Here is a 16,038-nt window from a genome sequence, read left to right as displayed (position 1 = left end):
GAAAACCAAAAAGATTGTTCCCCAAGCTACCATAACCCTATCAGAGAATAAAGATACATATTAAAAGTAAGCAATAAACCTTAATTCAAACCCACAGTTAGCACAAGAATATGCGACAATACCCTTTAAGACAGTCTGTGGAGATCTTATATCAGGAAAGTTTAATTAACCTTTCCTGATTGAGAGAGAAGAAAAAAAGCCCTCTTTGAAGCCAAAATAAGACAAAAATCAGTAAACCAACTTATATAAGGAATGATTTAGATGCAACTTCAAAAACTAGTCTTAGTCATATTCAGCCTGATACACATTTACTTAACAAGAAATACTAGGAGTGCCCCACCAGTATGGCTCAGTGGTTGAGCGTCAACCCATGAACCAGGAGGTCATAGTTGGATTCCTGGTCAGGGAACATGCCTAGGTTTTGGGCTCAATCCCTAGTAGGGGGTGTGCAAGGAGGCAGCTGATCAATGGTTCTCTCTCACTGATGTTTCTAAATCTCTCTCCCTTCCTCTCTGTGAAATCAATCAAAACATATTAAAAAAAGAAAAAACTTCAAAAAAAGAAAAAAAGAAGAAATGCTAGGAGTTCTCTGGAAAGCCTATTTAATTTAAGTGGACAGGGGAATTCCTGATGTACAACAGTTTGTTCCTGTTTCTTTAGTTAATATCACTGATGGGTACGGTAAGAGTTCACATCTAAGTGAAAAATTGGAAATTATGTAAGAGGATAACCAAATAGTAGCTACTTTCTGCTTAAAAGTTCAAAGTTCATTAAACCAAAGAAATTAAAATTTTCAAACACCAAGAAGGCATCACTAAGTGATATACTATTCAAGTGTTTATAGTCAATGTATCTCTGAGAGTGAAGTCCATAAATCTTGAATAAAAAAGTAACCTGTTAGGTTTTTAACACATTATTGTTATGTCACAGTGGGAATTTGCCAAGTTGATTACAAAATATCACAGAAAAAAACCTACAAACTCATTCATAAAGGGTACTGAATTTCAAAGTGATCTTAACAAACATTTCCCTTAAATTGATAGAACAAATTATAAGTTTGGAAACTAAGACATACCACAATGTTTTGGATATAACATGACACCTGTTTAAAATGTCCAATACTTCTGTCACTACTGGGAGCAATAAACCATGATACATCACAGAAAAGGAACTAAGGCTTACCCACTGGAAAAAAATAAATTAAATCCTAGAGATTTAGAAGAGTCTTCCTCATTCAGTTCAAAAGCGGAAGAGTTGGCACACTTCTCTGGAGACGAAATGGACTGCAGAGTTTGAATCACAAGAGTGCGCGGCTAGGTGTTTGGGAAGGCAGAGAGAAGCTACTGACACACAGTGCCTTGAATACTGTTAGGAAGCAAGTGTCTTCTGGGAAGAAGGGAAGGAGGCTGAACTCTCTAATCACTAGATCAGAAGCTAATGAAACATGTGGGGAGGGCTGTGGTGACTCTAGCAGTGCCAGGTGCCACAGAAAGGCAACGAGGCATCTGAAATAAAATCACCACAGGGCAGAAAGATAAAGTGGTGGGACGTCTTCTACAGTGAAACAATGTCTGGGAAAGGGAGGGATGGTGCTGGTCCATGAGACAGCATAACAGGAGATAGCACGTCACTGGAACTACTCTTGACACAGCCCTTCAAAGATTACTCTTACACCCAGTGAAGATGGTGGGCACCCTTATACAGACAGCCCCCAATGTCGCCAATCTCCCAATATTCACACTCTTGTGCAGTCCTTCCTACAGTGGGCCAGGACTGGCCTGTGTGACCAGAAGAATATGGCAGAAGTGATGGCGTATCACTTCTAAGGTTAGGTTATAAAAGACAGGGTGGCTTCCACAGTGGTCACACTTTCTCTCTTGGATCACTTGCTGCACAGGAAGGCAGTTGGCATCTCATGAGAGTCCTGTGAAGAGGTGTACAGGGTGAGATCAACTCCTCCTGCCCACAGTCACATGAGTGAGCTGTGCAGAGGACCCGCCAGCTCGGCCAGGCTTTGAGAGGACTGCGGCGCTGGCTGACCTCATGACTACAGCCTCATGAGAGAGCCAGCACCACCCAGCTAGGCTGCTCCTGGATTCCTGTCCGTTAGGAACAGTGTGCTATAATAAATGCTGTTGTTTTAAGCTGCTAAGTTTTGGGGTAATTTCTTATGCAGTAATAGCTAACCAATACAGAGTTGCAATGCTCCAGATTTGGAGGGAATGGGTTAGAAACTATCCTCCTACTATGAAGAACCACTAGCGCCTGAGCTGGGATCTTTCTAGCTGTGGTAGCAACACCAATAGCAGAGCTGGAGGCACAGCATAAGACACATTAACTTGGACAGGAGCAACTGTTAAGTTTACCCTATTAACATTGATTTATCCCTAGTGTCATTCTGTTAGACAGAGAGACAAACAATTATCACCACAACAATAAAAGCCACCAGAGGGTAAGGTAATTCCACTACAGCAAATGAGATGCTTCCAGAATTTGTTTGCACTCTGCCAACCTTAATAGCACAGAAAGGTGTTTTTACATTAGAAGGAAAAGAATAGTATATTGATATTCTTAGCAATTATGATAGCAGTAACTTTTTACCAATGGTTCTGTATATAATGTTCAATAAAGAGAAAGTGGCCAACCCTATAGTCAAGGAAACTACTTCAGTTCCTTAATATCTGATAACACACTTCACAAATGTACCTACATGGAAATTTGAAAAATATTATCAAACATTTCACTGAGCGACATCTTCTAGCACAATGAATTCAGTACACCTCCCTTATTTTTCTAGTTTGGATATGCTAGAAATCGCTGATTTGGGATTGACTGTAAGGGTGGCAATATTCTGGAAGCCTTTCGAACATTAAAGGCTTCAAAGCTGCCAAAAACATCAAGATGGGTCACTGGATAGAGATGTCAGGAAGCACAGGTCCCTGATTCTCCCCTTACTTCCTCTTCTGATAATGAAACAAATGCAGGCGACACCGACCTCTCTGGGAAGGTGCTCTGTGCAACAGTCCCATGCAGGGCGACGAAACCACAAATGGGTGATCATGAATGAACGAAGGAGCAAACCCTCCTGGAGTGCATGACGGGTGCCAGGCACTGCGTTTCCTACCTTAGAAAGTCCTCCTTGTAAGTCTGTGAGGTAGCTATTATCTCAATTGCTCACACAGAGATTAAAGCTTTCAGGGCCAAAGAAGTAAAATTAAAATTCAGATAGATTTTTAAAAAATTCAAATAACAGTATTGCATACTGATTATTCTTTGAACAAATATTTATTGTGTACCTGTTCTGTGCATACCTCCATCACTGTACTTTTCTTTCTGTACTGCAATAACTGTCCTACTTCTCAGTCTGACCATAATGCCTTAAGTCCAGGAGCCAGGGTCTACTTGCTTTTGTATATTTAGTGTCTAACACATGCTTGGCACATACTTAAACACTCAATAATTTTAATTTGTCAGTCAAAAAAGTGACTAAGTTTTACACTTTTGGCTTTTGTTTATTTTTCTGCTAGGTAGATAGGCTACCAGATCTTAAGGAAAGACTGATGAAAAAAAGGGGCACCCCCCAAATTTTTTGGCATCACTTTTTTAAAAGTCTTTTTTAATGCAAAAATTTATTGAAGTGGTTTATATTTCATTAATTAAAATAGCTTAAATAAGAAAAAACATTTATGCTAATGTTGAGGCAGACTAATATAAAACAAATAGTGAGAATGTGGGTGGGAAGAGAGAAAAGGCATTCTATTATTATAAGAAAAATAACGAGAAATGAGAGACTTGACAAAAAATCATTACTGTGCTGTTAACTGAATTCATAGGATAATAACTTGATATATGACCCTCTAAAGTACATCTGCCCAGAGTCTGAATTCTATAGGCTGTAATGCATTATTTATTCACAAATTAGTGCAAAGGTGGCTCTGATTCCTAAGACACTGTCTAGACTCCCTAGACTCCTAAGGCTGTATGCAGGCTAGATGCTAAAGATATTTTTAAAGTCTTTTTTTCTGAGAAAGAAAAAGAAAAAATAGATCTACCAGAGTTAGTTGAGGCTAAATCACTTAAAAGAAGGGGAAAAAAGACAAAAAAAAGACAAACAAGCCTCTTTCCACTCATTAGCACAATTGTCATTCTTTAAAGCCCCCTTTCTTTATTGTAAAATGTCCATAAATTCCACACACCATAATTCTGAAAGGCATCTTTAGCCAAAGGTGGCTACAAGAGGGACAACAATGAAAAGTAAGCTCAGATAGCCTAGATATCATTTATTTATTAACCTTTATTCTAAGTCTGACTGAGAGGCCAAATTTAATCTGTCTATAGGCACAGCTAACTCTTAAGAGAAATCTAGGGAGTTTCTCATCTCTTATCCTGCCCTCTACTCTTCAGGTCCAAAATTGAGAACAACATGAAAACACTTAGGAAACACATTAACTTAAGCCTGGTTTGGGACAGACACACTTGAGAACAAAGGTTATTTTCTCTGTCACCCTCTCCCAGTGTTACTCACAGCTCCCCTGTCCTTTCTCATCTGCCCTCCAACCAGAACAAAAAGTGAAGGAAAATTAACCACCTCATTCATTAGATAGAGTGAATGTCAGAGTTAGAGCTGACTCAAATATTGCTGTCTCTGGGAAAACTCCTCTGAGCAGCCTCTTGCCCTCTACTTCGCAGACTGATTTACACGTCCCCTTTTAAACTCTCATTACACTATCTGAATATCTCTAGTAGGCTATATGTATAAAAGTCTAAGTGACTGTTTGACCAGTAGCTATGATGTGCACTGACCACCAGGAGGCAGACACTCAACACAGGCATGGAACAGACAGATGAATCTCAGAGGGAAGAGGGAGGGGAGAGGATGGGAAGAGATTAACCAAAGATCTTATATGCATACTAGAGGCCCGGTGCACAGATTTATGCACTGGTGGGATCCCTCAGCCTGGCCTGTGGGGATCGGGCTGAAACTGGCAGTCCGACATCCCTTGAGGGGTCCCAGATTGCAAGAAGGTGCAGGCTAGGCCGAGGGACCCCATCGGTGCACGAATCCGTGCACTGGGCCTCTAGTGTACTTATAACACTGTACAAGAAGAATTTCTGGTTTGTTCAGCTCACTTTCATAAGCTTCTTGGAAGCAGGGACAATGTTTTGTTCATATTTATACCTTAAGTATTTAGCACAACTCCTGGAAAGCTAGTGTAAGTTAATAGTTAAGAGTAGAATCTAGAGGCAGCCTGCCTAGAATCACAGCTCAGCTCCTCCTTTACTATGTGTGAGAGCACAGGCAAGTTACTTAACTTCCCTGTGCCTCAGTTCTCCCATTTATTAAATGTGGATAATTATAATACCAACCCCTAGCATTATGAAGATTAAATGAAATAATGTACATAAAGCACTTAGAATAGTGTCTGGCTCATGGTAAACTCACAAGAAACGTTGGCTAGTATTTTTTATTATGATTTACGTACTCAAACATTAAAACACTTGATGCTACTAGAGGTCTACATTCACAGACTGCTGTAGCTAGAAGAGTACAGTAAAAACTGAACTATAAGTCCACAATCATCTTTGTCCATAATACTTTTCACTTTACTGTATTGCATTAAACTATATTTTCTGTTAAATATTCTGGTGTGTGTTTCTTTCTTCTCCCTTCCTTTCTCTCTAAAAATAATAAATTATTCTTTAAAAAAATAAAATAAAAACCATGCCAACATCAATATTTTGAGTAACAATGTTATTACTCAAAACTCTTTCCTTCATTCTTCAAAAGATATGAAACAAAAAAGCGCTGTTTTGATATTTTTTACAGAATCATTACCAAGGTTGCATTGACAACATCAAAAGAACTTTCTAGGAGAAACCAAGGTGGTGGCATAGGTAAACACCTGAAATTGCTGCCTCGCACAACCACTTCAAAAATACAACTAAAAGACAAAACAGACATCATCCAGAACCACAGGAAGGCTGGCTGAGTGGAAATTCTACAACTAGAAGGAAAGAGAAAAGCACTCTGAGACTCAGAGGAGCTGCGGAAGTAAAGTGCAGAGGTAAGGAGGCACGCGTGGAAAGGGCTGGCAACTGAGGACGCGGTTGTCTTTTTCAATCGGGAGGGAACCTTAAGCTCCCGACTGCTCTGAACTCCAGTTCCGGGTGAGTCTCTGGGGACCCAGACTCATACGGGGAGAAACTGGACTGTCTGGCAGCAGTCAGAACTCGAGGGCGGCTTTCTCTCAGAGGTGCTTCCAGAGATTACCCTGGGACACTGAGACCCGGGGCCTCTTAGGGCAGAGCTGAGGATCAGCCATAGCTGTTTGCTCCGCCTGGTTAATTCCCTGAGACCCCGCCCCACCCAAGCTGTGCCCAGAGGATTTTGCATATGAATGCCCTGGCCCTTTGCAATCTGAAAATTACCTAACAAACTGCAGCTGGGTCAGAGAGACCCAGAACATCCAAAAGAAGGCCCAAGGCCCCACAGCAGCTTGCATTGCTTCATAGCTGGGCCTCATCTGGGCACCTCCAAATCCCAAACAAAGAAGAGGAATCTGCAGATCTCTTTGTAGCTCCTGCTGGGTAGCCTCAGGCAGAGGCTAAATTAGCACCTCCTTCGATCCAAGAGCCAGTGTACCCAGAGTGGGACCATCCAGATTACAATTCCTCAGATCCATAAGGGACACACTAAGGGGGCAGACTCAGTGAGCACCAAAGCCCCACTGAAGCAAGTCTTGCCCCATAAGGGTGTCTCCAGCACAGAAGTTCTCCCACCATAGACACAGTTGATTCTTACAGCCAATTGGCCTGGAGGTCAATTCCTCCAAGTGATACCAACTACAATCAAGGATTAACTACAACAAGACTGTGCACAAAGCCCACAAAGGGGTGCACCAAGAGTGCCCACTTCAGGTAATTGGGGAGGCTGAGCTACTAGACCCTATAGGACACCTAGCACGGAAAGCCACCCTACCAACACAGGGAAGCAGCCAAAATGCGGAGACAAAGAAACAGGTCACAAATGACAAAATGGAGGAAAGCAAACTACTGGATATAGAGTTCAAAACCACGGTTATAAAGTTTTTCAAGAATTTTCTAGAAACTGCTGATAAATTTAGTGAGACCCTCAATAAATCTAGTGAGACCCTCAAGGTTATGAAACAGGACCAAATAGAAATTAAGCATACACTGACTGAAATAAAGGATATTATGCAAAGTTCCAATAGTAGACTAGAGGATTGCAAGAATCAAGTCAAAGATTTGAAATGTGAAGAAGTAAAAAACACCAAACCAGAAAAGCAAAAAGAAAAAAGAATCCAAAAAATATGAAGATAGTGTAAGGAGCCTCTGGGACAACTTCAAGTGAACCAACATCCGAATTATGGGGGTGCCAGAAGAAGAGAGAGAGCAAGATATTGAAAACCTATTTGAAGAAATAATGACAGAAAACTTCCCCTACCTGATGAAAGAAATAGACTTACAAGTCCAGGAAGTGCAGAGAACCCCAAACAAAAGGAATCCAAAGAGGACCACACCAAGACACATCATAATTAAAATGCCAAGAGCAAAAGACAAAGAGAGAATCTTAAAAGCATCAAGAGAAAAACAGTCAGTTACCTACAAGGGAGTACCCATATGATTGTCAGCTGATATCTCAACAGAAACTATGCAGGCCAGAAGGGAGTGGCAAGAAATATTCAAAGTGATGAATAGCAAGAACCTACAACCAAGATTACTTTATCCAGCAAAGCTATCATTCAGAATTGAAGGTCAGATAAAGAGCTTCACAGATAAGAAAAAGCTAAAGGAGTTCATCACCACCAAACCAGTATTATATGAAATGCTGAAAGGTATCTTTTAAGAAGAGGAAGAAGAAAAAGGTAAAGATAAAAATTATGAACAACAAGTACATATCTATCAACAAGTGAATCTAAAAATCAAGTGAATAAAAAATCTGATGAACAGAATAAACTGGTGAATATAATAGAATCAGGGGCATAGAAAGGGAGTGAAGTGACAATTCTCGGGGGGAAAGGGGTGTGGGGAGTGCAGGTAGAGACTGGACAAATATCATACACCTATGGATGAGGACAGTGGGGGGAGGTATGGGCAGAGGGTGGGGTGGGAACTGGGTAGAGGGGAGCTATGGGGGGAAAAAAGGGGAACAACTGTAATAAACGGAACAATAAATATTTATTTTTTAAAAAAAGAGCTTTCTATAACCATGGAAATTCTACCATACACAGTATTTTCAGTCTCATTCTACAGTCAGAGACCCTCTAAGCCACAAATGACAGCAAACTTGAGCTAGAGGGTATGAAGGAATTTGAAAGAAATTAAATCAGAGTTTGTCTTTGGATTTTACATATCTCCTTGTTAAACTAACTCATCTTGAGAGCTAACTTGTTCTCATCAGGGCAAGATACTAGACTTAACTCACAATGTGTGGTACAGAGAGAAAATATAATTAGCTGTAAAAATACTGACATCAAGTCATTGGTGACTGACATAAAGACTTCTTGAAGAAATTAAAATTTTTATTCTACTATTTTTATATATTTGTATTTATTTATTTTTAAAAAATATTTTTATTGATTTCAGAGCAGAAGGGAGAGGGAGAGATAGAAACATCAATGATTAAAAAGGTTTTTTTTTACAGTTTTAAATATATATACTTGGCTCCTTAAAGTTATAAATACTTAAAAGAGACAAGTATTCTTTGGTACCCTTTTAATGATTTTTGGAAATTCAAGCTGAAAACATCTAAAGGTGGGATAAAGCACTATAGATTTATCACTATACATGTTCTGCTTTGTAGAGGCAAAAGTGCAAGAATAAACAAAAGGAAACCCCCTTGAACATTTTCAGTTTTGCTTTGCAAATTTAATTAAATCAAGAATCAACACTCTTCTTTGAGTTTACATATGAATCGGTTTCCCAGTTCAAAAAAAATCAAATTGGCTATTAAAATAAAAAGAAATCTGTTTTGCCAAGAGTGTTCAAGTTCCAGAAATGATGGAAACTTGTCTTCTGGTCTCCTTTCCCACAATCTTTTAGCCAGAAAAAGTGCTGAGGTTGTTTCTCAATATGGTCCTTTGCATCAGGACAAAATCTAATTCTACTTTAAGGACTTCAAAGAGATGAGCACAAAGATGTCAGCTTAATGATGTAAAGGGTAGGTGATTCTGGAATATCCATAGGCACCTTTGAAATATATATTTTTATTGATTTCAGAGAGGAAGAGAGAGAGAGAAACATCAATGATGATAGAATCATAGATCGGCTGCCTCCTGCTTGCCCCATCCTGGGGAACCAGCGGCAACCCGGGCATGTGCCCTGACCAGGAATCAAACTGTGACCTGCTGGTTCAAAGGTTAAAGCTCAACCACTGTGCCACACTAGCCTAGCCTCCATAGGCACTTTAATCATGTAGTTATAATATTTGTAAAGTTCCTTAATATTTAACTTATATTAATCCTTTTATTTTTTTTTGCTCTACTCTTATTGACAGATGAGAACAATTAGCATAGTTCTTTATGTCTCCCTTTTACCTTTCTTCCTGACTGAACAAATCTATTTAATTTTAATATTTTTTTCTTGAAGACTGGGCGACAATGTTATCCTTTGAATTATATCTAATTTGCCTTCAGATAATTGATAGTCACGCCTTTTTAAAATGTGATAATCTGGTTATGCAATAAGCATATGAATCCCAAAACTTATTAAAAAATCATGCTGCAGACTAGAATTCTGTTAGATGATACTATTTTAGTTTCCTTGTTTTGTGTTCTAGAGTTGGCTTCTTCATTCTTGTATAAATTAGTTTTTGCTTTTCTTTGACATGACATTTTTGTCACTTCCCCTCCCCCCCCAAATTAAAATTAATCATAATCTTTCAAAGAGTTCTCAATTACCTTTCATTTTTGACTGACATCTTACTGTGGCAGTCCTCAGGAAACCAATGAATATATTAACTAGAATTAGAGATGGCACCTGTCTCCAAGGAACTCAACTCAAGTTCTTGTAGACTTGGAGTTTTTAATAACTTCAAAATATATTTTCTAAAAAACAACTGTGTATTCTTAAGTCATTCCTTCAAACTTATGTTTTCTGAGTTCCCAAATAGAGAATTAAGGGTAGAATAAAACAAATCTAACCAGAATTAAGAGCATTAAAACATTTTTATAAAGCTAACAAGCTAATGATTCTTATGAAAAGAAATGGCTGGTTTAGGTATCTTTTAAACCCCAAAGAATAGTGTATTTCTTCTTAGTCATAACACTCAAGTTGAGGAACAAACTAAGTAGAAACAATGGTGTTGAAGAAGTCTATTGATATTCAAGAAATTTGGTCTTTTTTTGTTCCTAAATTTCAGAACATTTTATTTTTCTTTAGAGTTCCAAATAAGTCACAAACAGAAATCTCATCTCAGACTAAAAGTCATAATTATGTATATGTATATGTATATGTATATGTATATGTATATGTATATGTATATGTATATATATATGGCTAATATGTTAAGTGTCCCTCCTACCATCCAACTGGTCACTATGACATGCACTGACCACCAGGGGGCAGATGCTCAACCCAGGAGCTGCTGAGCTGCAGTGACTTGGCAGCAGAGGTTCTCAGGTGACACACCCCGAAACCAGAGAGGAGGGAGCCAGATTCCTCATGGAGCCGTGCAATTCCACCTTCAGCCATCGGCTATGTTGTTGCTGGGGCACTGTTGCCCCGAATCTGGTTTACTGCACACTTGCGTTTGCGTTCCACACCCTGTACGACAATAACTTTGCATAGTGCCCTCTCCCATTCGGGACCCCTTGGGGGATGTCGGAGAGCCAATTTCGGCCAGATCCCTGCAGGCCAGGCCGAGGGGCCCCACCTGCTGGAGGGACCCTGCTCACTCCACAGATGCTGGGGAGGGACTGCAGGAGATTGGCTCCAGGGCATGTCTGGCCTGTCTTGCCCAATCCCACCCTGCTGGCTACCTTCTAATTAATTTCCTTTCAATGTGCACAAATCCGTGCACTGGGTCACTAGTAATTAGATAAAGAATAGAAAATAATTCATTCTGAAAGACTGAAGTTGGAATCCGGACTCAACCATTTAATAGCTCTGTGACTTTATCTTTCTGAGTTTCAGTTTCTACAGTTGTGGCATGGGTATAAAACCAACAGCTGGAATTAAAACAAAGAAGGAATATAATATATGTAAATTGCCTGGCTCGTAGTAGGCATTCAATAAATATGTTCATGGACATTTCCCTCTTTCCTGACTCATCTGAAAATTAAATTTGACAGATAAATGGTATTCTTTTCACTCTCAAAGCTACTGTGGTGAGAAAAAAAATAACTAAATGAAACTATAAATCTCCTTGATTTAAAATTTTAAAGTAGGTAAGTAAAGAAATAAAACCAGTAAGAAATAGAAAGAATGATGAAATTATAAAACCTATATGAAAGCTAATAGTAATCATTTCTAATTTCCTTTTGGCTGTGATGATGACATAATTCACATTTAATGAGGGGGGAAATTACCTAAACTTTGAAAAGTAAAATTAAAAGTGTTTCATAAAAACAAAAATTACTCCATTTTCCAGATGTCTTATGAGAAAACTATTTTCAAAATGAAAGTAAGGCATTTTGGTCATTTATCCGAAAAGACCTGTTTAAGTGCCCACTATATGCCAACTACCACACTAAATGGCAGAGGGTATACAAGAAAAGGTGAATGAATACTTATTAAAGGCATAGTATATGCCCGGTGGTATATTAGTTTGCTAGGGCTGCCTACCACCAAATGGGTGACTTAATAGCAATTTGTTTTTCCACAGTTCTGGTGGCTGGAAGTCTAAGATGCCAGCAGGGTTGGTTTCCTCTGAGGCCTCCCTTCTTGGCTTGCAGTTGGCTGCCCTCTTGCTGTCTCCTCACATAGTTCTCCCTCTGTGCATGCTCACCCCCGGTGTCTCCCTGTGTGAGTCCAAATTTTCTCTTCTTATAAGGACACCAGTAGGATTGGATTAGGGCCTACTCTAAAGGCCTCATTTTAACTTAACCACTTCTTCAAAGGTCTGTCTCCAAGTATAGTCACATTCTGAGGTACCGGGAGTTAAGGGTTTCAACATAAGAATTCTGGGGGAACATAATCCAGCCAGTAAGAAACACCATCTCACTTAAACATTGTCCTGAGGAGCTAGGTTCTAAGAGAATAAATAACTCATCAAATGTCACATAGCCAGTAAGTGGTGGAAATAAAATTTTAATCAAGGTCTCATTATGAGAACATCAAAATCTATGCTCTTTTTGCTATTCACACTTTCTCAAAAAATTACAAATCTAGTTGGGAAGACATAATAGGTTTTATTGATAATGAGCCACTTATTCACTGGACTTGTGCTATTATGGAACAAATTCAGGATTAATAAACATTTATAGAATATTTATTACATGTTAGGCTGTGTTCTTTCACCAAAGAGTCAATTGACTCCATTACACGAGGAATTGCTGACTGGCAAACAATAACAGTCCCGGTATATCTTGGCCCAAAGCCTACAGATGATGCTAAGCCAATAGCTTTCTAGAATAAGTATTTTAGATATGGCTGTCTAGTAAATCTCTTTTCTTCTGCATTTAGGTGTAGGCTATGTGAAGGTACATATGTGTGAAATCCTGGATCTGCTTTATAATATTCTACCAAATTGGCAATCTATACAACCTACAGTGGGCTTTTATCTGGATAGCATCTCAGGGTGAAAGACAAAAGCCTCAGGCTCTGTCTCTTGAGACTCCCACTTGTATGTCTAGGAATGAATGTTAGGCTAGATTGTGGCACCTGCTCCATGCTCTGAATGACCCTGAATTGTTGTTTAAAGTACTATTCTAGTTTGTGTTTTATTCTCTAACTACATTTTATGGATCTATACTCTGTGTTAAATTGTAATTACATAATCAATAAGTTAAATAATTTACATTCCCAGATTATAACATTTCCAAAGAAGACCACTCCAGGTATTCACACCAGGGGCCAAGGCATATGTCTAGAATTCTAATACATACCAACTCTGCCTATATTGTGTTATCTCTTATCACAACTAGAGAATCAGTAGTGAAAATTGTGAAAATTTAAAAATTATCCTGAGATATTAAAGGTATTACTGTGAGGTTGGTGATTATTCATTGTAAGAGAGGGTTTGAGCCTCATAACAACTCAAAATTGAAAGCAGGAGTAAAATTCCTGTGTGAAAGATGTCCTCTCTCTACCAGCAGGAAAGAAACAAAGAATAGCAACTGTAGAAAAATAGCTAACATATATAGGGAGACTAAAGGACGGTAAGAATTATTTTAACAAGGTCCGTTTTACAGATTTCTCTCAACTTAGACTCACTTTCTCTGGTGATAAGAATGCAAACTTCATAAAGGCAGGTCACCCTTCTTTGTTTAACCCAGCAGATAAACACTTAGGCCTACCTACTTCTCCAGGTCTTTCATTATCATGTGGGGGTTTCTCATGCATATGTAAAATCTGATTTTTGTATATATGCATATCACTTATTATAGGTGCTCAAGGAGGCTGAATTGTAGAAATCCATTACTTTTTTTGTGTGTGTGCTCAAATAAACTTTAATTACACAAATAATTATTTTTGCTAACCCCAGTCCTCTTTCTTCCTGAGAGGCATTCAGTTGCATCACCATCATAAAGATAGAATAAGATGGAGCCACAGGGTCAAACAGAGAAATACATATTTCACATACATGCTCATCCCACCAGGTTTTCCTCAACTCCTAATACTGCTTTAGGTTAAGTGTATTCTACTGCCAAAGTTGGGGTGGGAGGGTGGGGGCTTGGATCTGAGCAGGCCCACAAATGTACTGTGCAAGACCTCAGTCTCTCTCCTCCCTCTGGAAGTTCCAACTGTAGCAGAAATGAAGCTAAAACTTCTCAAGAATAAAGTTTCCAGCATGAATGCCCTTGATATCCCCCAAGTGTCTCTTTCCCTTTGGAAGTGGCTGTAACTGGCCCGATGATTACTAGGGATTGACCAGGTGTCAGAGGTATGCAGATTAAGGCAGATGGACTCATGTTGGCGATAGCTGCAGTTGTGTGGGGCTGAGAGTCCAGCTTTGAGGTACTGAGGAAGGAGGGCTCTGTTCTCACTCTGAAAGTCAGTAAAGCATTTCCTGAGGGAGCCAGAGCCCAGACTCTGTATGAGCTTTAGAGAAAGGGCCAAGTCACTGAACCACTCCTCCAGCCAGAGGTAGAAAAGATTTACTGTGGAGAGACTCACTAGAGCATCAAGAACAAACAGAAGTTAAACATGGGCAAAAGGAGAGAAAGGTATCATAGTGATGATAAATCCAAGCAAAGCTGAAAGGTAAGACCCCAGGACTGAATACAGGGACCCAAGGAAGCAAGTCAAGGAAAATACATTCATGGTTGCCTACGAAAATTGGCAGTAGCCTAGCTTTCACAGGTAGGGGAGAGGAAAATGACTAAGATACTGCACAGAGGACCTGAACTGTGGGAGCTAGAGGTCGCTTGGGGCAAAGTTAAAAGGTTCTAGGCACTTTCAGGAGGCTGGCCAAGAGTGTTATTGGGAACTCCAGTGATGGACATACTAGAGGCCCTTAGGCACCTCAAGCCCTGAATGGGTCAACAATTCTCCATCCCAAAGGGCAAAGGCAGGTACCACTGGACCCTGGAAATCTGTCTGTAGCATGTGGACCACAGCAACCCGGCTCACATCCACCAAGCTCAGCTTCTGGGCCTCATACTCTAGCAGCAGCCCCACCATCTCTGGATGCCCGATGCCCTTAATAGGGGCTTTGTTGGCCAACATGGTTTGCCACTTGCGCTGGGCATAGGTTAACACCCAAGAATGGTCATCAACACCGATGCAGCTATCTCGAGAAGTGTCCACATCTGCCACTCCTACCCGGAATTGCTGGGAGCGCTTCACTGTTACCTCCCAATAGTGCCTGCCACTGGTGACCACTGTGTCTGCCAGCACCACTGCCCACTCCCGGAAATGCTCCACATTCAGGACCAATTTGGTGGGCTCCAATGCCATCATGCCATATTTGACATCTGTGCCATCTTTGAAGAGTGCCAGGCTGCTGTGGGCAGTTTTCTCTTCCAGTTTGAAACTGACGCCTCTCTGGGCTTCTGCGGCAGCAGCCCCCAGTTGTTTGGCTCCCCAGTGGCACAGGCAAGGTGAACGTGCAAAGGGTACTTTTTTTTTTTTGAGGTAAATTCTTTGAATATCAATTACACCATTTTCAGAAAACATGTACACAGGCACATCTCAAAGTTTGATCTGATTTTTAGAAGTATTATTCTACTTCTGCTTCTCTTCTACAGCATGAATATTTAAGAGTGTTCTTTTTTTAAAAAATGTATTTTTAAAACATGTATTATTAATGCCCTAGTTGGCATTGCTCAGTGGTTAGAGTGTGGGGAGGCAACCAATCAATGTGTCTCTCACACATTGATGTTTCTCTCCCTCCTTCCATCCCTCCCTTCCACTCTTTCTAAAAATCAATGGAAAAAATACTCTCAGTTAAGTATTAATAACAAAATTATAATAATAAACTAAAATGTATTAATAATGGGAATTCAGTTGTGATTTTTCAAACTGTCTCAACTGAGTTAAGTGGGATCCCCCCTCGTCTCCATTACCTGTTGCCTTCTACACAATAATATAAAGTAGGGATACATGCTCAGGCTGAGAGCAGCTCTGACCCCTGCATTTCTTTTTCCTCAAGCTGAGTATCCAAAGACAACTGAGATTTTCAATTTAGACACTTTTGCTTTTAGGCCCAGAACTACCTGACTCCAAGACATTTCACAGACCACATGATTTCCAACCTGCTGTCAGACAGTAAATCACTGATACAGTTCAAAGCAATCAGTTCTCCCAGCTGGAGATAGACGGAAAGAATGCCAATAATGCAGGCCCTCCCACCCCAGTGGCTCTCTGTGTACATGGGATGGACAGTGCCCGATCCCCTGAAGCCCAGGAAATACC

The 16,038-nt window shown here is 39.9% G+C and overlaps 2 protein-coding genes across 2 annotated transcripts in view; both read right to left on the bottom strand.

Annotated features, from left to right (window-relative positions):
- Window positions 1–16,038, bottom strand: part of MICU1 (mitochondrial calcium uptake 1) — a 170,281-nt gene that overhangs the window by 59,762 nt on the left and 94,481 nt on the right. The window lies entirely within an intron of this gene.
- LOC132214844 (SPRY domain-containing protein 4-like) lies at window positions 10,512–16,029 on the bottom strand. The gene has a single exon (XM_059662424.1). It carries the CDS (start codon window positions 15,298–15,300, stop codon window positions 14,629–14,631), a length of 672 nt encoding a protein of 223 aa, XP_059518407.1. The 5' UTR covers window positions 15,301–16,029; the 3' UTR covers window positions 10,512–14,628.

Source organism: Myotis daubentonii, chromosome 13 (assembly GCF_963259705.1).
Source record: "Myotis daubentonii chromosome 13, mMyoDau2.1, whole genome shotgun sequence".
NCBI classification, from domain to species: domain Eukaryota; kingdom Metazoa; phylum Chordata; class Mammalia; order Chiroptera; family Vespertilionidae; genus Myotis; species Myotis daubentonii.
Note: the sequence above shows the minus strand (reverse complement) of the source record. Positions and strands in the feature narration are given on the sequence as shown.

Bases quoted from the DNA above. Each gene is read 5' to 3' on its own strand.
- LOC132214844 (XM_059662424.1), bottom strand. From the start codon at position 15,300: ATGTTTTCTGAAAATGGTGTAATTGATATTCAAAGAATTTACCTCAAA.